This window comes from Rhinopithecus roxellana, chromosome 3, assembly GCF_007565055.1.
Source record: "Rhinopithecus roxellana isolate Shanxi Qingling chromosome 3, ASM756505v1, whole genome shotgun sequence".
Classification (NCBI taxonomy): Eukaryota; Metazoa; Chordata; class Mammalia; order Primates; family Cercopithecidae; genus Rhinopithecus; species Rhinopithecus roxellana.
The window spans coordinates 50,131,575-50,153,038 of NC_044551.1; the positions used below are offsets into that span (position 1 = coordinate 50,131,575).

The 21,464-nt window shown below is 42.3% G+C and overlaps 1 protein-coding gene and 1 pseudogene across 1 annotated transcript in view; both read left to right on the forward strand.

The window, feature by feature from the left end:
- Positions 1 to 1,469, forward strand: part of LOC104671517 (butyrophilin-like protein 8) — a 43,510-nt gene extending 42,041 nt beyond the window's left edge. The window contains 3 exon segments of the mRNA XM_010375015.2: positions 492 to 518; positions 807 to 833; positions 1,418 to 1,469. Coding sequence (XP_010373317.1) covers positions 492 to 518; positions 807 to 833; positions 1,418 to 1,469 — 106 coding nt within the window.
- Positions 1,470 to 3,449: 1,980 nt separating this feature from the next.
- Positions 3,450 to 3,549, forward strand: LOC115896642 (annotated as a pseudogene).
- The last annotated feature ends 17,915 nt before the right edge of the window (positions 3,550 to 21,464 follow it).

Genomic DNA, 21,464 nt, shown 5'->3' on the forward strand with positions numbered 1-21,464 from the left:
GGGTCCCTCCCTGATCCACAGCATGAGCCTCTGGAGACCCTGGCTCCAGGCTGGACAGGAAGTACCAGCAGGTGGAGTAGAGCAGCTGCCTCGCTGTCTCCACCCACTGCTAATGAGGTGCCCCTCAGATATCTGGAGGGCTTAGGATAGGCCTCAGGGCCTGGAAGTCCCCGTCTGTGCCTGTTGCCCGTTGGTCCGCTGTGTGTGTGGTAGGGGGAGGTGTTGATCACAAGCTCTGAGGGTGTGTGGACCACAGGGAGGAACCTGAGAAAAATGGGTGGGTGATTCTCAACCTCCCTGGCCTGATGCTTTGAGACTTTACCCAGTCCTGTGTCAACCATCAAATCGTCTGCTTTTTGTTTGGTGGGAACTGCAGGATAAACTGGGTGAGAGCGTTATCACATGCAGGGCTTTCCTCCCACGCTCCCCTTGGGACCCCACTCTGTGATGTCAGCCTCTTATATGTGTTTCTTTTTTTCTTTTTGTTTCAGACTTGGGGAAGATACACAAACAAGCAGGTGAGAGACTCTCCTCCCTCAACTTATTCTCTCTTCCAAGTTCCTCATTTATGGATTTTTATATCCTGAGGCCCATGGGTCCCTGCAGAACCAAGTTTGTGATGGGGACCCTGAATTGTCTAGATTCTGGGGGAGGTGCATTTTGTAGAGAAGCCCCATAGCCTTCTTCAGATCTCTTGAGAGGGCCCATGACACTCACAAAGGTCCTAATCCTTGGTCTCTCCCTTCTCCCTGTGTCCTGTTCCCCACGGGAGTGCTGAACTGCCTGTTCTGTCTGCTTGCTTTCAGAATTGAGAGATGCCCAGAAACACGCAGGTACCGATGCCTGAGAGGGTGACAGTGGGCATGGAGTAGGAAGATGACTAGTGACAAATATGGAGCCCACCTGGCTTGCAGACAGCAAATCTGTGATGCGCCAATCCACCCCAGGGTGCCGCTGCCTCTAAATGCACTTCTTGGCCCAGGACTTGGAAGGAAAAGCATAGGGACTGGGTCAGCTCGGAGGGGTCACAGGCAAGACGCCAGGGAACTGAGGGCACCAGTAGCTGGCTTCCAGGGGTCTGTGCTAAGGGGAAAGAAGTGAAGTCAACAGAAATGGGTGGGTGGAAGGAAGGTGAATCCTGGAGTCACTCAAGGTCTCACAAAGTCAAATATGGGCTTACCTGGGAGGGCAGTGGTTGGGCTGGGTGATATAGAGGAGTTGAACCTCTGGTGATTGAGTATCTCCAAGCATCAGTGAGGCACAGGAGCTGCCCTGGAGAAGAGACGTGGCTCGGGGGATAGTGGCACTGGCCGGATCCTACCCGGAGCCAGTCTGCAGTGGGAGGGTCGACCTCTTATTCCAGCCCAGATTTCCTCTTCAGTAACTCACGCTTCCTCTCTCCCCCACCGCACCCCAGTGGCGGTGACTCTGGACCCAGAGATGGCTCACCCACAGCTCTGCGTTTCTGATCTGAAAACTGTAACCCATAGAAAAGCTCCCCAGAAGGTGCCTTACTCTACGAAGAGATTCACAAGGAAGAGTGTGGTGGCTTCTCAGGGTTACCAGGCAGGGAAACATTACTGGGAGGTAGACGTGGGACAAAATGTAGGGTAGTGTGTGGGAGTGTGCCAGGACGATGCAGACAGGAGGAAGGACTCTGTGACTTTGTCTCCCAATCATGGGTACTGGGTCTTCAGACTGATGACAGAATATTTGTATTTCACATTCAATCCCCATTTTATCAACCTCTCCCCCAGGACCCCTCCTACACGAGTAGGGGTCTTACTGGACTATGAGGGTGGGAAAATCTCCTTCTTCAATACAAATGACCAGTCCTGCATTTGTACCCTGACATGTCAGTATGAAGGCTTCTTGAGACCCTATATCCAGCATGTGATCTATGAAGAACAAAATGGGCACTCCCATATTCCTATGTCCAGTGTCCTGGGATCAGAGAGAGAAGACCCTGCTTAAAGGGTCCGACACCGCAGACCCAGACACAGCCAAGGGAGAGTGCTCCCCACAGGTGACCCCAGCTTCCTCTCCGAAGCCTGCGCACAGGAAGTCACGCCTCCCACTCTCCACAGGAAGTCATGCCTCCCACTCTCCACAGGAAGTCACGCCTCCCACTCTCCACAGGAAGTCACGCCTCCCACTCTCCTTCAGGGTGCTGAGGTTCTTCTCTCCTAAGCCCAGCAGCGGCAGCAGCTTCCAGATGAGGGAGGATTGGCCTGTCCCTGTGGGAGTCAGAAGCCATGGCTGCCCTGAAGTGGGGATGGAATAGACTCACGTAAGATTTACTTTGTGAAAACTCCATCCAGCTAAGTGATCTTGAACAAGTCACAACCTCCCAGGCTCCTCACTTGTTAGTCAGGAATAGTGATTCCCACCTCACAGGTAAAGATTCAAGAGACGATGAATGTGAATCCTGCTTGCAGGTTTGATGGCACAGTGTTTGCTAATGATGTGTTTTTATATTATACATTTTCCCACCATAAACTCTGTTTGCTTATTCCACATTAATTTACTTTTCTCTATACCAAATCGCCCATGGAATAGTTATTGAACACCTGCTATGTGAGGCTCAAAGAATAATGAGGAGGGAGGATTTTTCACTGATTCTATAAGCCCAGCATTACCTGATACCAAAACCAGGCAAAGAAAACAGAAGAAGAGGAAGGAAAACTACAGGTCCATATCCCTCATTAACATAGACACAAAAATTCTAAATAAAATTTTAGCAAATTAAACTAAACAATTTATTTAAAGATGACATATAACTACTCAGCGTGGTTTGTCCCACAAATGCAGGGTTGGTTTAATATTTAAATATCAATCCTGCATGAAACCCTGTAATTCAGCACATTAATAAAGTAAAAAAGAAAACCATATGATCATTTCAATACAGAACAAAAGTTTTATAAAGCCACCATCATTACTGATAAAACCTGTCAACAAAGAAGATATACAGATGAAAAATAAGCACATGAAGAGACACTCAATGTCATTAAATATTAAGGAAATGCAAACTAAAACCACAACAACATACCATTATCATCTATTAGAGCGGCTAAAATGACAAAGACTGACCATATAGCAAGCATTGGTGAGGATGTAGAAGGAGGGAAACTCTCATGCACTGCTCATGGGAATGTCAAATAACGTAGTCACTTTGGAAAACAGTTCAGTAGTTTCCTTAAAAGTTAAACAGTCACTAACCATATGATCCAGCATGGCCTTCTAATTATTTTTCCAAGAGAAAAGGAAATATGTGAATGTTCATAGCAGCTTTATTTGTAACAGCCAAAATTTGAAAACAACACAAAGCTCACTAGTTGATGAACAAATTATGATATATCCATGCATATAAAGTGCTACTCAGAAACAAAAAAGAATAAGCTATTTTATACACACAAAATCATTAAATCTCACAGGAATTATTCCAAGTAGTGCTTGCTTCGGCAGCACGTTTACTAAAACTGTAATGATACAGAGATTAGGCCCCTGCACAAGGAGGACGTGCAAATCCATGAAGTGTTCCATAGTTAAATTTAATTTTATGATAAAGAAAAACATTGGAAGGATCTGGCAAGATGTCTGAATAGGAACAGCTCCGGCCTGCAGCTCCCAGCGAGACCAATGCAGAAGGCAGGTGATTTCTGCATTTCCAACTGAGGTACCCTGTTCATCTCATGAGGACTGGTTAGGCGGTGAGTGCAGCCCATGGAGTGCAAGCAGAAGCAAGGTGGGGCATTGCCTCACCCAGGAACTGCAAGGAGTGGGGGACCTCCCTCCGGGCCTCCCTCCGCCAGCCAAGGGAAGCTGTGAGGGACTGTGCTATCTGGCCCAGACACTATGCTTTTCCCACAATTTTTGCAATCCACAGAAAAGGAGAGTTCCTCATGTGCCTATACCACCAGGGCCCTGGGTTTCAAGCACAAAACTGGCTGGCTGGGCAGACACTGAGCTAGCTGCAGGCTTTTTTTTTTTCGTACCCCAGTGGCACCTGGAACCACAGTGAGACAGAACTGTTCACCCCCTGGAAGGGGGGCTGAAGTCAGGGAGCCAAGTGGGCACACACAGCAGGTCCCACTCCCACAAATCCCGGCAAGCTGAGAACAACTGGCTTGAAATTCTCGCTGCCAGCACAGCAGTCTGGAGCTGACCTGGGACGATGGAGCTTGGTGCGGGGAGGGGCATCTGTCATTACTGAGGCTTGAGTAGGCGGTTTTCCCCTCACAGTGCTAAAGAGGCCTAGAAGTTCGGACTGGGCAGAACTCAACACAGCACAGCAAAGAGGCTGTGGCCAGACTGTGTCACTCGATTCCTCCTCACTGGGCAGGGCATCTCTGAAAGAAAGGCAGCAGTCCCAGCCGGGCGCGGTGGCTCAAGCCTGTAATCCCAGCACTTTGGGAGGCCGAGGTGGGCGGATCACGAGGTCAGGAGATCGAGACCATCCTGGCTAACACGGTGAAACCCCGTCTCTACTAAAAAAAATACAAAAAACTAGCCGGGCGAGGTGGCGGGTGCCTGTAGTCCCAGCTACTCGGGAGGCTGAGGCAGGAGAATGGCGTGAACCCGGGAGGCGGAGCTTGCAGTGAGCTGAGATCTGGCCACTGCACTCCAGCCTGGGCCACAGAGCAAGACTCCGCCTCAAAAAAAAAAAAAAAAAGAAAGGCAGCAGTCCCAGTCAGGGGCTTATAGACAAAACTCCCATCTCCCTTGGACAGAGCACCTGGGGGAAGGGGTGGCTGTGGGTGCAGTTTCAGTGGACTTAAACGTTCCTGCCTGCTGGCTCTGCAGAGAGCAGTGGATGCTGACAAGGAGGGTTCTTCCAGCACAGTGCTTAAGCTCTGCTAAGGGACAGACTGCCTCCTCAAGTGGATCCCTGACCCCTGTGCCACCTGACGGGGAAAGACCTCCCAACGGGGGTTGACAGACATCTCATACAAAGGAGCTCTGGTTGGCATCAGGCCAGTGGCCCTCTAAGATGAAGTTTCCAGAGGAAGGAGCAGGCAGCAGTCTTTGCTATTCTGCAGCCTGCACTGGTGATACCCAGGCAAATAGGGTCTGGAGTGGACCTCCAGAAAACTGCAGCACACCTGCAGAAAAGGGGCCTGACTGTTAGAAGAAAAACCAACACACAGAAAGCAGTAACATCAACATCAACAAAAGGACCCCCACACAAAAACCCCATCCAAAAGTCATCAGCCTCAAAGATCAAAGGTATGTAAATCCACAAAGCTGAGGAAAAACCAGCTCAAAATTGCTGGAAATTTCAAAAACCAGAATGTTTCTTCCCCAAATGACCGTAACTCCTCTCCAGCAAGGGCACAAAACTGGACAGAAAATGAGTTTAACAGAATTGACGAATTGACAGAAGTAGGCTTCAGAAGATGGGTAATAACAAACTCCTCTGAGGTAAAGGAGCATGTTCTAACCCAATGCAATGAAGCTAAGAACCTTGACAAAAGGTTACAGGAACTGCTAACTAGAATAATCAGTTTAAAGAAGAACATAAATGACCTGATGGAGCTGAAAAACACAGCACGAGAACTTCGTGAAGCATACACAAGTATCAATAGCCGAATCGATCAAGAGGAAGAAAGTATATCAGAGACTGAAGAACAACTTACTGAAATAAGGCATTAAAACAAGATTAGAGAAAAAGAATGAAAAGGAACAAACAACGCCTCCAAGAAATAGGGGACTATGTGAAAAGACCAAACCTATGCTTGATCAGGGTCCCTGAAAGTAACAGGGAAAATGAACCAAGTTGGAAAACACACTTCAGAATATTATTCAGGAGAACCTCCCCAACCTTGCAAGACAGCCCAACATTCAAATTCAGGAAATACAGAGAAAATCACTAAGATACTTCTTGAGAAGAACAACCCCAAGACACATAATTGTCAGATTCACCAAGGTTGAAATGAAGGAAAAAATATTAAGGGCAGCCAGAGAGAAGGGTCAGGTTACCTACAAAGGGAAGCCCATCAGACTAACAGTGGATCTCTCTGCAGAAACCCTACAAGCCAGAAGAGAGTGGCGGCCAATATTCAACATTCTTAAAAAAAATTTCAACCCAGAATTTCATATCCAGCCAAACTAACCTTCATAAGTGAAGAAGAAATATAGTCCTTTACAGACAAGTAAATGCTGAGGGATTTTGTCACCACCAATCCTGCCCTACAAGAGCTCCTGAAGGAAGCACTAAATACGGAAAGGAAAAACTGGTACCAGCCACTGCAAAAACACACCAGAATATAAAGACCAATGACACTGTGAAGAAACTGCATCAAGGAATGTGCAAAATAATCAGCTAGCGTCATGATGACAGGATCAAATTTACACATAACAATGTTAACCTTAAATGTAAATGGGCTAACTGCCCCAATTAAAAGACACAGACTGGCAAACTGGATAGAGTCAAGACCCATCAGTGTGCTGTATTCAGGAGACCCAGCTCACATGCAAAGACACACATAGGCTCAAAATAAAGGGATAGAGGAATATTTACCAAGCAAATGGAAAGCAAAAAGAGCAGGGGTTGCAATCCTAGTCTCTGATGAAACAGACTTTAAAGCAATGAAGACAAGGGAGGGCATTATATAACAGTAAAGGGATCAATGCAATAAGAAGAGCTAACTATCCTAAATATACATGCACCAAATACAGGAGCACTCAGATTCATAAAAGAAGTTCTTAGAGACCTACAAAGAGACTTAGACTCCCACATAATAATAGTGGGAGACTTCAACACCCCCCTGTCAATATTAGATAGATCAATGAGACAGAAAATCAACATGGATATTCAGGACTTGAACTCAGCTCTGGACCAAACAGAGCTAATAGACATCTACAGAACTCTTCACCCAAAATCAACAGAATACACATTCTTCCTAGCACCACATAGCACTTATTCTAAAATTGGCCACATAATTGGAAGTAAAACACTCCTCCACAAATGCAAAAGAATGGAAATCATAACAGTCTCTCAGACCACACTGCAGTCAAATTAGAACTCAGGATTAAGAAACTCACTCAAAACCACACAATTACATGGAAACTGAACAGGCTACTCATGAATGACTACTAGGTAAACAACAAAATCAAGGTGGAAATAACAAAGTTATTTGAAACCAATGAGAACAAAGACACAACATACCAGAATCTCTGGGACACAGCCAAAGCAGTGTTAAGAGAAAAATTTATAGCACTAAATGCCCACATCAGAAAGTGGAAAAGATGTAAAATTGACACTCTAACTCACAATTAAAAGAACTAGAGAAGCAAGAGGAAACAAATTCAAAAGCTAGCAGCAGATGAGAAATAATTAATATCAGAGCAGAACTGAAGGACATAGAGACATGAAAAACCCTTCAAAAAATCAATGAATCCAGGAGTTAATCTTTTGTGAAAAGATTAACAAAATAGATAGACCACTAGCTAGACTAATATAGAAGAAAAGAGAGACACAATAAAATAGACACAATAGACAATAAAATAGACACAATAAAAAATGATAAAGGGGACATCAACACTGATCCCACAGAAATACAAACTACCATCCGAGAATACTATAAACACCTCTATGCAAATAAACTAGAAAATCTAGAAGAAATGGACAAATTTCTGGACACACACACCCTCCCAACACTAAACCAGGAAGAAATCAAATACCTCAATAGACCAATAACAAGTTCTGAAGTTGAGGCAGTAATTAATAGCCTACCAACAACAACAAAAAAGCCCAGGACCAGACAGATTCACAGACCAATTCTACCAGAAGTACAAAGAAGAACTGGTACCATTCCTTCTGAAACTATTCCAAACAATAGAAAAAGAGAGAATCCTCCCTAACTCATTGTATGAGGCCAGCATCATCCTAATTCCAAAACAAGGCAGAGACACAATAAAAAAAGGAAATTTCAGGTCAATATGCCTGATGAACATCTATGTGAAAATCCTCAACAAAAACTGGCAAACAGAATCCAGCAGCACGTCAAAAAGCTTATCCACCACGATCAGGTGGGCTTCATCTCTGGAATGCAAGCCTGGTTCAATGTATGCAAATCAATAAACACAATCAACACATAGAGAGAACAAATGACAAAAACCACATGATAATCTAAATAGATGCAGAAAAGGCCTTCAATAAAATTCAATGCCCCTTCATGCTAAAAACTCTCAATAAACTAGGTATTGATGGAACATATCTCAAAATAATAAGAGCTATTTATGACAAACCCACAGCCAATATCATACGGAATGGGCAAAAGCTGGAAGTATTCCTTTTGAAAACCGGCACAAGACAAGGATGCCCTCTCTCACCATTCCTATTCAACATAGTATTGGAAGTTCTGACCAGGGCAATCAGTCAAGAGAAAGACATAAAGGGTATTCAGATAGGAAAAGAGGAAGTCAAATTGTCTCTGTGTGCAGATGACATGATTGTATATTTAGAAAACCCCATCATCTCTGCCCCAAATTTCCTTAAGCTGATAAGCAACTTCAGCAAAGTCTCAGGATACAAAATCAATGTGCAAAAATCACAAGCATTCCTATACACCAATAATAGACAAACAGAGAGCCAAATCATGAGTGAACTCCTATTCACAACTGCTACTAAGAGAATAAAATACCTAGGAATCCAAGTCACAAGGGATGTGAAGGACCTCTTCAAGGACAACTACAAATCACTGTTCAAGGAAATAAGAGAGCAAACAAATGGAAAAACATTCCATGCTCATGGATAGCAAGAATCAATATCATGAAAATGGCCACACTGCCCAAAGTAATTTATAGATTCAATGCTATCCCCATCAAGCTACCACTGACTTTCTTCACAGAATTGGAAAGAACTACTTTAAACTTCATATGGAACCAAAAAAGAGCCTGCATAGCCAAGACAATCCTGGGCAAGAAGAAGAAAGCTGGAGGTATCATGCTACCTGACTTCAAACTGTACTACAAGGCTACAGTAACAAAAACAGCATGGTACTGTTACCGAAACAGATACTTAGGCCAATGGAACAGAGAACAGAGAGGCCTGGGAGATAACATCATACATATAAAACCAACTGATCTTTGACAAACCTGACACAAACAAGCAATGGAAGAAATATTCCCTGTTTAATAAATGGTCTTGGGAAAACTGGCTAACCATACGCAGAAGACTGAAACTGGATCCCTTCCTTACACCTTATACAAAAATTAACTCAAGATGGATCAAAGACTTAAACATAAGACCTAGGACCATAAAAATCCTAGAAGAAAACATGGACAATACCATTCAGGATGTAGGCAAGGGCAAAGACTTTATCTCCAAAACACCAAAAGCAATGGCAACAAAAAACAAAATTTGCATTTCTCTGATGACCAGTTATGATGAGCATTTTTTCATGTGTCTGTTGGCTGCATAAATGTCTTCTTATCAGAAGTGTCTGTTCATATCCTTTGCCCACTTTTTGATGGGGTTGCTTGTTTTCTTCTTGTAAATTTGTTTAAGTTCTTTGTAGATTCTGGATATTAGCCCTTGGTCAGATGACTAAATTGCAAAAATTTTCTCCCATTCTGTACGTCGCCTGTTTACTCTGATGGTAGTTTCTTTTGCTGTGCAGAAGCTCTTTTGTTTAATTAGATCCCATTTCTCAATTTTGGCTTTTGTTGCCATTGCTTTTGGTGTTTTAGTCATCAAGTCTTTGCCCATGCTTATGTCCTGAATGATATTGCCTAGGTTTTCTTCTAGGGTTTTTATGGTATTAGGTCAAAAATTTAAGTCTTTAATCCATCTTGAATTAATGTTTGTATAAAGTGTAAGGAAGGGACCCAGTTTCAGGTTTCTACATATGGCTAGCTGGTTTTTCCAGCACCATTTATTAAAGAGGGAATCCTTTCCCCATTGCTTGTTTGGGTCAGGTTTGTCAAAAGTCAAGTGGTTGTAGATGTGGAGTGTTATTTCTGAGGCCTCTGTTCTGTTCCATTGGTCTATATATCTGTGTTGTTACCAGTACCATGCTGTTTTTGTTACTGTAGCCTTGTAGTATAGTTTGAAGTCAGGTAGCATGATGCCTCCAGCTTTGTTCATTTTGCTTAGGATTGTCTTGGCTATGCAGGCTCTTTTGTGGTTCCATATGAACTTTAAAGTAGTTTTTTCCAATTCTGTGAAGAAAGTCATTGGATACCATCTCAGGCTGGTTGGAATTGTGATCATTAAAAAGTCAGGAAACAACAGATGCTAAAGAGGATGTGGAGAAATAGGAACACTTTTACACTGTTGGGAGTGTAAATTTGTTCAACCATTGTGGAAGACAGTGTGGCTATTCCTCAAGGATCTAGAACTAGAAATACCATTTGATTCAGCGATCCCATTACTGGGTATATACCCAAAAAATTGCAAATCATGCTACTATAAAGACACATGCACACACTTTATGTTTATTGTGGCACTATTCACAATAGCAAAGACTTGGAACCCACCCAAATGTCCATCAATTATGGACTGGATAAAGAAAATGTGGCACATACACACCATGGAATACTATGCAGCCATAAAAAAGGATGAGTTCATGTCCTTTGCATGGACATGGATGAAGCTGGAAACCACCATTCTCAGCAAACTATCACAAGGAGAAAATCAAACACCACATATTCTCACTCATAGGTGGGAATTGAACAATGAGAACACTTGGACACAGGGCAAGGAACATCACACACTGGGGTCTGTTGCGGGGTAGGGAGCTGGGAGATGGATAGCATTAGGAGAAATACCTAATGTAAACGATGAGTTGTTGGGTGCAGCAAACCACCATGGCACATGTATACCTATGCAACAAACCTGCATGTTGTGCACATGTACCCTAGAATTTAAAATATAATTAAAAAAACAAAAACAAAACCAAAATTGACAAATGGGATCTAATTAAACTAAAGAGCTTCTGCACAGCAAAAGAAACTATCATCAGAGTGAACAGGCAGCCTACAGAATGGGAGAAAAATTTTGCAATCTATCCATCTGACAAAGGGCTAATATCCAGAATCTACAAAGAACTTAAACAAATTTACAAGAAGAAAACAACCTCATCAAAAAGTGGGCAAAGAATAGGAACAGACACATCTGAAAAGAAGACTTTTATGCAGCCAGCAGACATATGAAAAACTGCTCATCATCACTGGTCATTAGAGAAATGCATATCAAAACCACAATGAGATACTATCTCATGCCAGTTAGAATGGCGATCATTAAAAAGTCAGGAAACAACAGATGCTGGAGAGGATGTGGAGAAATAGAAACACTTTTACATTGCTGGTGAGAGTGTTAATTAGTGCAACCATTGTGGAAGACAGTACGGTGATTCCTCAAGGTTCTAGAACTAGAAATACCATTTGACCCAGCAATCCCATTACTGGTTATATACCCAAAGATTATAAGTCATTCTACTATAAAGACACATGCACATGTATGTTTATTGCAGCACTATTCACAATAGCAAAGACTTGGAACCAACCCAAACATCCATCAATAATAGACTAGATAAAGAAAATGTGACACATATACACCATGGAATACTATGCAGTCATAAAAAAGAATGAGTTCATGTCCTTTGCAGGGACATGGATGAAGCTGGAAACCGTCATTCTCAGCACACTATCAGAAGAACAGAAAACCAAACACTGCACGTTCTCACTCAAAAGTGGGAGTTGAACAATGAGAACACATGGACATAGGGAGGGGAACATCACACACCGGGACCTGTTGGGGGTTGGGGGGCTAGGGGAGGGATGACATTAGGAGTAATACTTAATGTAGGTGACGGGTTGATAGGTGCAGCAAATCACCATGGCATGTGTATACCCATGTAACGAAACTGCACGTTCTGCACATGTAGCCCAGAACTTAAAGTATAATTAAAAAAAAAAAAAAACCACCAGCATTCCTATACACCAAAAATAAGCAGAGAGCCAAATCATGAGTGAACTATCATTCAAAACTGCTGCAAAGAAAATAAAATACCTAGGAAGACAACTTACCAGGGACATGAAGGACCTCTTCAAGGAGAACTACAAACCACTGCTCAAGGAAATAAGAGAGGACAAAAACAAATGGAAAAAACATTCCATGCTCATGGACAGGAAGAATCAATATCGTGAAATGGCCATACTGCCCAAAGTAATTTATAGATTCAGTGCTACTCCCATCAAGCTACCACTGACTTTCCTCACAGAACTAGAAACAACTATTTTAAATTTCATATGGAACCTAATAAGAGCCTGTATGGCCAAGGCAATCCTAAGCAAAAAGAACAAAGTTGGAAGCATTGTGTTACCTGACTTCAAACTGTACTACAAGGTTACAGTAACAAAAACAGCATGGTACTGGTACCAAAACAGATACATAGACCAATGGAACAGAACAGATGCCCCAGAAGAAAACACACATCTACAAACATCTGATCTTTGATGACCCTGACAAAAACAAGCAATAGGGAAAGGATTCCCTATTTAATAAATGGTTCTGGGAAAACTGGCTATTCATATGCAGAAAACAAAAACTGGACCCCTTGCTTACATCTTACACAAAAATTAAATCAAGATGGATTAAAGACTTAAACTTAGAACCTAAAACCTTAAAAACCCTAGAAGAAAACCTAGGCAATATCATTCAGGACAGAGGCCTGGCCAAAGACTTTATGGCTAAAACACCAAAAGCAAGTACAACAAAAGCCAGAATTGACAAATGAGATCTAATTAAACTAAAGAGCTTCTGCACAGCAAAAGAAACTATCATCAGAGTGAACAGGCAACCTACAGAATGGGAGAGAATTTTTGCAATCTATCCTTCTGACAAAGAGCTAATATGCAGAATCTACAAGGAACTTAAACAAATTTATAAGAAAAAAAAACAACCCCATCAAAAAGTGGGCAAAAAGAAGACATTTATGCAGCCAACACATATATGAAAAAGAGTTCATCATCACTGGTCATTAGAGAAATGCAAATCAACACCACAATGAGATACCATCTCATGCCAGTTAGAATGGCGATCATTAAAAAGTCAGGAAACAACAGATGCTAAAGAGGATCTGGAGAAATAGGAACGCTTTTACACTGTTGGTGGGAGTGTAAATTAATTCAACCATTGTGTAAGATAGTGTGGTGATTCCTCAAGGATCTAGAACCAGAAATACCTTTTGACCTAGCAATCCCATTACTGAGTACATACCCAAAGGATTATAAATTATTCTACTATAAAGACACATGCACATGTATGTTTACTGCATCACTATTTACAATAACAAAGACTTGGAACCAACCAAAATGTCCATCAATGATAGACTGAATAAAGAAAATGTGGCAGCCATAAAAAGGAATGAATTCATGTCCTTTGCAGGGATATGGAAGAAGCTGGAAACCATTGTCTTCAGCAAACTAACACAGGAACCAAACACTGCATGTTCTCACTCATAAGTGGGAGTTGAACAATGAGAACACATGGACACAGGGAGGGGAACATCACACACCAGGGCCTTTCGCGGAATGGAGGGGGAAAGGGGAGGGAGAGCATTAGGGCAAATATCTAATGCATGTGGGGCTTAAAACCTAGATGATGGGTTGATAGCTGCAGCAAACCACCATGGCACATGTATACCTATGTAACAAACCTGCATGTTCAGCACATGTATCCCAGAACTTAAAGTAAAATTTTTTTTAAAAAACAGTTTTTTAAATTACTCCAAGTAAAAAGAGACAGACTCCCTCCCAAGATATTGTCTGACTCAATTTACAATAAAACTCTAGAAAATGCAAACTAGTTTCACTTAAAAAGCAGCTTTAAGTGTACAATTATCTCAAAATGAAAAGTTTAATGAAAAACATGATTCATCTGAGTCTCGGTTCATTATATTGGCAGTTGAAATCAGGAAATGTGAAACAGTTTCAGAGATTCAACTAGTGTTAGCACACATCAAATAGTAATGAAACAAGGCTTTTAAAAAATCCCTCACTTCCAATATTAGAACAATTATCTTTAATCATAACTGAAGGATGCCATTCACTATACCTCCCAAAGTAAATAAGGACAAATATTATGAACAAGAAACAGTAAGGGAAAAAGTTAATACTACATAATAATGGTAGTCAAAATGGAATCAATGAGTGCCAATATAATGAACCTCTCCCCTCAAAAATTCCAACCACCATGTTGCTTTTCATTACAAAAAGGTGAATAAAACAAATCAAAGCAGCTATAGACAGGAACACAGGTCCTGGTGGCTGTTACTGAGACCCAGAATAGTGCCAGGGTCAAATCTCTGTAGAAATGAGCTATTGGAGGCTCTAAGGACCCTGGCTCCTGGGGCCTTCCTCTGAGTTTTCCCCTTAGGGTAGTGGGTAGGGAGCTGTGTCCTAGGTCCCAAATCAGAAGTTAGGCCAGAGGGCGATATCAGCAAGACGGCAGAACAGGAAGTCCCATGTTCACTTCCTCCCCAACAGAAAGTTCAACTAGAAACCATCCACAGACAAGAACACCTCTGTGAAACTCCAAAACTTGGGAGCGAGCCTGAGACACCTATGTGGACCATAGGGCCAAATAAAAACCACATTAGAAGGGTAAGAGGTATGGTCTCACTTTGACCACTTTGCTCCTTCCCCTCCCCCAAGTCCACACAGCACCACACAGAGAAGATTCACTTTGATGCGTCATTTCTACAGTGAGAAGAGGGCCAGAGGTGGACATCCAGCTTCCCTAGCATTCTAAAATGCTTCCCAGGAAGCCCACCACTGTGGCCCTTCCTCATGGGGAACAGTGAAAGTACAGGCAAGACTAGACTGTCTTGGGTCAGGCGGAAACAAAGAAGTGAAGCAGAGGTCACAGTGATGATAACATGGATTGCTGGGATAGCTCTGTGTTCCTGCCAGTGGTGGTGCCCAGTCAGAAGTGCCAGCCAATGGCAGGATCCACCCACAAACCTCAGCTAGTTTCTCCCAGAAGTTGTTCCAACTGGCTTGAGTACCTAGATGGCCAGCCTCCATGACCAGCCTCACAGCCCATGCCAAGGCCATACTCGGGCATGAAAATTCCCATCACAGTGCGTTTAGGCAAAGCACAAGGGCCACATGTACTTGACATGAGATGCCAAACAGACACTTGACCCAGCTACAAAGCCCACCCAAGACTCTGCCCAAGCAGGGAGATACCTGCCACCAGACATTTTTGCAGAGCACAGGGGCTGGACCTGCCCAACACAAGAGACCACACAGCAGTCTGAAACAACCCCAGAGTTCACTCCAAAGCTGGAGAGCAAGCCCATATCATCCATTTTTACTGAGCACAGCCTCTAGTCTAGTTCATCCTGAGCAACATTCTGCTTCACTTTTGGGTCCATCCTGCAGTCCTGTCCAATTGCAGAACTCAAATAGCAAAACTGCTTGGCCAGGGAATATATGCTGTGACCTGGCCTCATTAGTGGTAACTGCAGTACCACATGATTGCAGAGCCCAGCCAGTGGTCTCGCTGGACAGTAGAGCCCAGCCAGCAGCCCCACTTGACCTCAGAGAAAAGGCATCAGCCCACCCAACTAGAGAACTCAACAGCAAGCTCTGCCTGCTTGTGGTCACTACCAGTTGGCCCATCCAGAATCACAGGCTAAACTAAATAGTGAAGGTTAATTCCTGTGAATGAATACCTGTAAAGGCTGGAAGAGGTGGCAATCTCCTCAAATGTATAGATGCCAACATGGGGACACAAGGATTAGAAAAAATTAGGGAAGTATAAACTGTAAAGGAATATAGATTTATGTAATAACTAGCAAAAAAATTCAGGATAATTCTCTTAAAGAATTTCAATGAACTGTAAGAATATACAGATAAAAAATTAAATGAAATTTGGAAAACAATAGATCAATAAACCAAGAAGTATGACCAAGAAATAGAAACAAATTTTTAGAAACCAAATATAAATCCTAGAGATTAAGAATACAATGATTGAACTAAAAAAAGTCAACAGAAAACTTCAACAGCAGGCTCAATCAGGGCAAATAAAGAATTGATGAGCTCAAAAACAGAAATTTAAAAAATGATCCAGTCAGAAGAGCAAAAAGAATAAGAATAAAAATGAAGAAAGACTAGAAGAGTTATGGAACACTATCAAGAGAACTAATTTTTGCATAGTAGGAGTTGCAGAAGGAGAAAAGAAATAAAAAAGATGAGAAAAAATGTTAGAGAAATAATAGCTAAAAAGTCCCAAATCCGGGAAGAGATACCAACATTCAGGTACAGGAAGCTCAGAGGTGCCCAATCAAATTTAAACTGAAGAAGAGTTCACCAAGACACATAATAGTCAAACTACCAAAAAGCAAAGGAAAAATTGAAAGCAAAAAGAGATTAGAAACATACCACAAATAAAAGCTAAGGTAATTCATCACTACTACGCCTGACTTACAGGAAAGAGAGTGCTTTACACTGAAACGAAAGGCCACTAAAGAATACCATAAAACACGTGAAAGCACAAAACAATAGTACAAGTAACAGAGTCACATTCAGAATACTCTAGGACTAGAAAGGTGGTGTTAAAGCAATTTTATCTCTAGTATGACGGTTAAGAGACAAAACAATTAAAAAATAAATTGTTAAGGAATACAAATTACAAGATTACGTAAATTCTGATATCAAAACATAACATGTATGTGTGTAGGGGACAAAAATGTAGAGCACTTAGATATTTTAGTTAAACCTCATAACCACAAAGCAAAAACACCTAGTAGATGCACAAAACAAACATAAATAGGATTCAGAGCATAGCACTACAAAAGAACTATAAAACTACAAAAGGAGACTAAAAAAGAGAAAGAAAGAGAGAGAAAGAAAGAAAGAAAGAGAAAGAAAGAAAGAAAGAGAACCGACAAAACAAAAATTACAAAATGGTAATAGTAAATACTTATCAGTGTTTACTTTGAATGAAAATGAATTAAATTCTCCATTCAAAAAAAAAAAAATAGTGGCTGAATGAATTTTTTTTTTAAAAGACCCAACTATATATACTGTGCTATGGTTTAAATGTCCCTGCCAAAATTCGTGTTGAAACTTAATTGCCATTGTAACAGTGTTAAGTGATGGGACTTTTAAGAGGTGATTAAGTCATAAGGACTCTCTGGTCTCATGAATAGATTAATGCTGCTATTTTCAAAAAATTTATAATTGCCTTGTCTTATGGTTCTGAGATTAATGCTATTATCACAGGAGTGGATCAGTAATCACAGCAATGAGTTCCTGATAAAATGGATGAGTTCAAAAGATGGTTTGCTAGAGGACCCTAATGCCTGGACTCTCCACACCAAAAAAAAAAGGACCCAAATAATGAATAAATAACTCCATTTGGACTGTAGTGTATGAGGGAGAACGCTGGAGTACAGCAGGGAAAAGACAGGAAACCTATGACCTAACTGGACCATTTGGGAGGGCTGCATAGAAAAGAAATGAAGACGCTCAGCCTCTGCTACACTGTCTTCCAAGCCAGGATTAACTTAAAACAAAAAGGCACTTCCCCCAGCAGGAAAAAGGTAACCAGGAGGCCCCCAGGAATCCCCACTAATGTTATAGACACCTGCAACCTTTGCTGCTAGAGAATCCTGCAGTGCCCACAGGCTCTGAGACCAGTTGGGGGAGCTGCCTGGCATCCATGCAACTGCACTACCCCAGAGAAGGGACCCACTTTGTAGGCCACTCCCAAACACATTACCAAAGCTGCTGTTGTATGGCACCATCTTGAAACTGGATCCACAGCTACAGTGCACCCTGCTGCAGGAGCCAGTAACCACTGCACCTTTTCATCCCTGAGGGTATGCAGCCATTACATCATGTTTACACACAGTACTGCACCATTCCCCAGCCAAGCTTCTACAGGTTACTACTTCCTGGGAATAAGCTACCAAGGAGGCACCTCACCTTCTGCATCCTAATGACTGCAGAGCCCCAACTTCAACCCTTCAGAACCTACATCCAGCACCCCAGCATCATAATCCACACGACACTCTGCCTGTAAAAGAAGAGACAATCTTGCCCAGCAAAGAAACTGAGTCTTTACCAGCTGTGTACACATTCAGCACACTCAATAGCCAGGTGAGCTGCTGAATCTGAGCCAGTAGGCCCTCATGTGTCCTGATGCAATCACCAGTCTGGTGCACCACTTTCTAGGGGGACCTCATCCCCAAACTGGCAAACTAGCTCCTGCATGCCACCTGCATGGTCACTAACTGTGCACATTACTTCCAGGGGGACCCCACCCCAAGCCAGCAAATGGCATATGGATCCCCATATGCCACCAGCATGCTCACCAGCCAGACATGCCACTTTCATGGGAGCCCGGCCCTGAGCCAGCAAATTGGCCCCCATGCACTGCTGGCATACTCATCAGGCCAGTGTGGTGCTGTGGGGGGAGGCCTGCTGTGAGCCAGCAGACCTGTCAATGCATGCAGCCAGCATGTTCACCAGCCAGGCACACCACCCAGGGGAGCCCGGCTGTGAGCTGATGGACCTGTCAATGCATGCAGCCATGTGCTCATCAGTCAAGTGAACCACTCCCAAGAAAGCCCCACCCCAAGCCAGCAGATCAGCCCCTGTGTGCCACCAGCACCTCACCAGCCAGGGTGTTGCTTCCAGCAGGTTCCAATCACAGGCAGCTTGGCCCCTGCACTTACTGGCGAGGCACACAACTCCCAGGTGATCCCCATTCAGATCTGGCAGGCCAGTTGCACAAACCTGCAGCCTAGACCACTACGGCTGAAAAACTGCACAGAGACTACTGTGCCCATTCAAAACCAAAGCCAATGAACTCTACCCAAATGACACTCTAAGACATATCTGCAGGCGAAACTTTCCCTGCAAAAGTCACTCCATAATATCAGAGGAGGCAACCATTGCACCAGATCCACAGATATTAATGCAGGGACACAAGAAACATGAAAAAGGAAACATGAAATCAACGAAAGAGGACAATAATTCTCCAGTAACTGACCCCAAAGAAATGGAAAGTTATGAATTGCCTGAAAAGGAATTCAAAATAATGATCTTAAGAAATGCAGTGAGAAGCAACAGAATACAGAAAGACAACAAAATGAAAAAATAAGCTATGATCCGAACAGTAAATTCAACAGAGATAGAAATAATAAAGAACCAAATAGAAATCCTGGAACTGAATAATTCAATGACCAAAAAAATGCAATTGAGAGCTTCACAACAGGCTATATCAAACAGAAGGAAGAATTTATAAATTCAAAGACAGGTCTTTTGAAGTAACCTAGTCAGAGGAATGAAAAAGGAAAAAAACAAAAAAGAACAAAGCCTACAGGACTTAAATGACTATTAAGCAAAGAAACTTTTGCATTATGAGAGTTCTAGAGGAAGAAGAGATGTTGAAAGGCACAGAAAGCTTATTTAAGAAAATAATAGCTGAAATCTGCCCAAGCCTTGGAAGAGATATGAACGACTAGATCCATAAATCTTAAAGGACCCTTTATAGATTCAATCTAAATGGGTCGTCTTTGAGGTATATTATATTCAAACTGTCAGAAATCAACTACAAAGAGAGAGTTCTAAAATCAGCAAGAGAAAAGTAACAAATTACACATAAGGAAAGCTACAATAGACTGTCAGTGCATTTCTTAGCAGAAATATTGCACAATAGGAGGTAAAGGGATGATTTATTCCAAGTGCTAACAGTACTTCCCAGACAAGCAAAAGCAGAGAGAATTCATCACCACAAGACTGGCATTACAAGAAACATTTAAGAAAGTGCTTCATCAGCCCGGCGCAGTGGTTCACACCTGTAATCCTAGCACTTTGGGAGGGCAAGGCAGGCGGACCACGAGGTCAGGAGGTCGAGACCACCCTGGCTAACATGGTGAAACCCAGTCTCTACCAAAAATACAAAAAACTAGCCGGGCGTGGTAGCGGGCGCCTGTAGTTCCAGCTACTCGGGAGGCTGAGGCAGGAGAATGGCGTGAACCTGGGAGGCGGAGCTTGCAATGAGCCAAGGTCATGTCACTGCACTCCAGCCTGGGCGACAGAGCAAGATTCCATCTCAAAAATAAAAAACAAAAATAAAGTGCTTCACCTGGAAGTGAAAGGACAATAACTACCAACATGAAAACATATGAAGGTGTAATCCTCACTGGTAGACATAAATTAATAATCAAATTCAGAATACTGTTTACTGAAATGGAGGTATATAATCTTTCATATCTCCAGTATAAAACGTCAAAACGATCAGTGATAACTATAAGTTGTTAAGGGCCACACAGTATAGAAAGATCTAAATTGAAGCAACAAGATATCAATTGTGAGAAAGCAAAAGTCTAGAGTATTTGTTTGTGACAAAAGTTAAGTTGGTATCAGTTTAAAAGTCTATGATAACTATAAGATTTTTATATAAATCCCAGAGTAACCACAAAGAAAAAATTACAGCAGATACACAAATGAAAAGTAAAAGGAATCAAAGCTTATCACTAGAGAAAACCAACAAATCGCAAATGGAACTAATAAAAGGAAAAGAATCTATAAAACAACCAGAAATTTAAAAAATGACTGGGGTAAGTTCTTACCTATCAGTAATAACCTTGAATGTAAATGGATTAAATGCTTCAATTAAAAGATACAGAGTGGCTGAAGGGTTTTTTTTTTTTTTTTTTTTTTAAAGATCCAACTATATGATGCCCACAAAAAACTCACATCACCTGTAAGGACACATATAAATGAAAAATGAAGGAATGGAAAATAATATTCCACATAAGTGGGAAACAAACAAGAATAGGAGTAGCTAAGTTCACTTAAATTAGACTTTTGTAAAAAGAGACAAAGTCACTATATAATAATAAACAGGTCAATTCAACAAGATATAATAATAGTAAATACATGTACACCCAACATTGAAGCAAATGTATAAGCAACTATTATTAGATTTAAAAAGAGATGGCAATAAAATAATACGGTACTACAATACAACAATAGTGAAACAGGAAAAGTTCCCTTGTCCCCAAAGCAGGGCTTGTGGCTCACTCCTTTGGCGCCCCGCTGCTCATACCTCTAGCGGAGCGTACAGACGGGCAGGCTGTCGGGCTCCGGGCCCACGCAGTGTCTAGGGGTCAGTGTTCACAGCTCCGGAAGCCGCAGTGGACGTGTGTTATAGGGTGTTCTTTTAGTTTTGCAGGCTATATAGGCGGTTTGTGTTAACCAGCTCAACATGGAGTGGGAAGGTTTTCCCCTGGAGTCAGGCCGCTTAGCATCCTGGGCTCATCTCCAGCTGCCCCGCAAAACGCTGCATCATCGTTGTGCTTCGGCTGGTCGTCGGCCTTTGGTGTCAGCTTCTCTAGATGTCCAGCCGCCCGTGTGTCTGCCCGCCAGGTCTGGGAGGTTTTTATAGGCACAGGAAGAGGGCGTGGCAGGCCAGGGTGGTCTTGGGAAATACAACA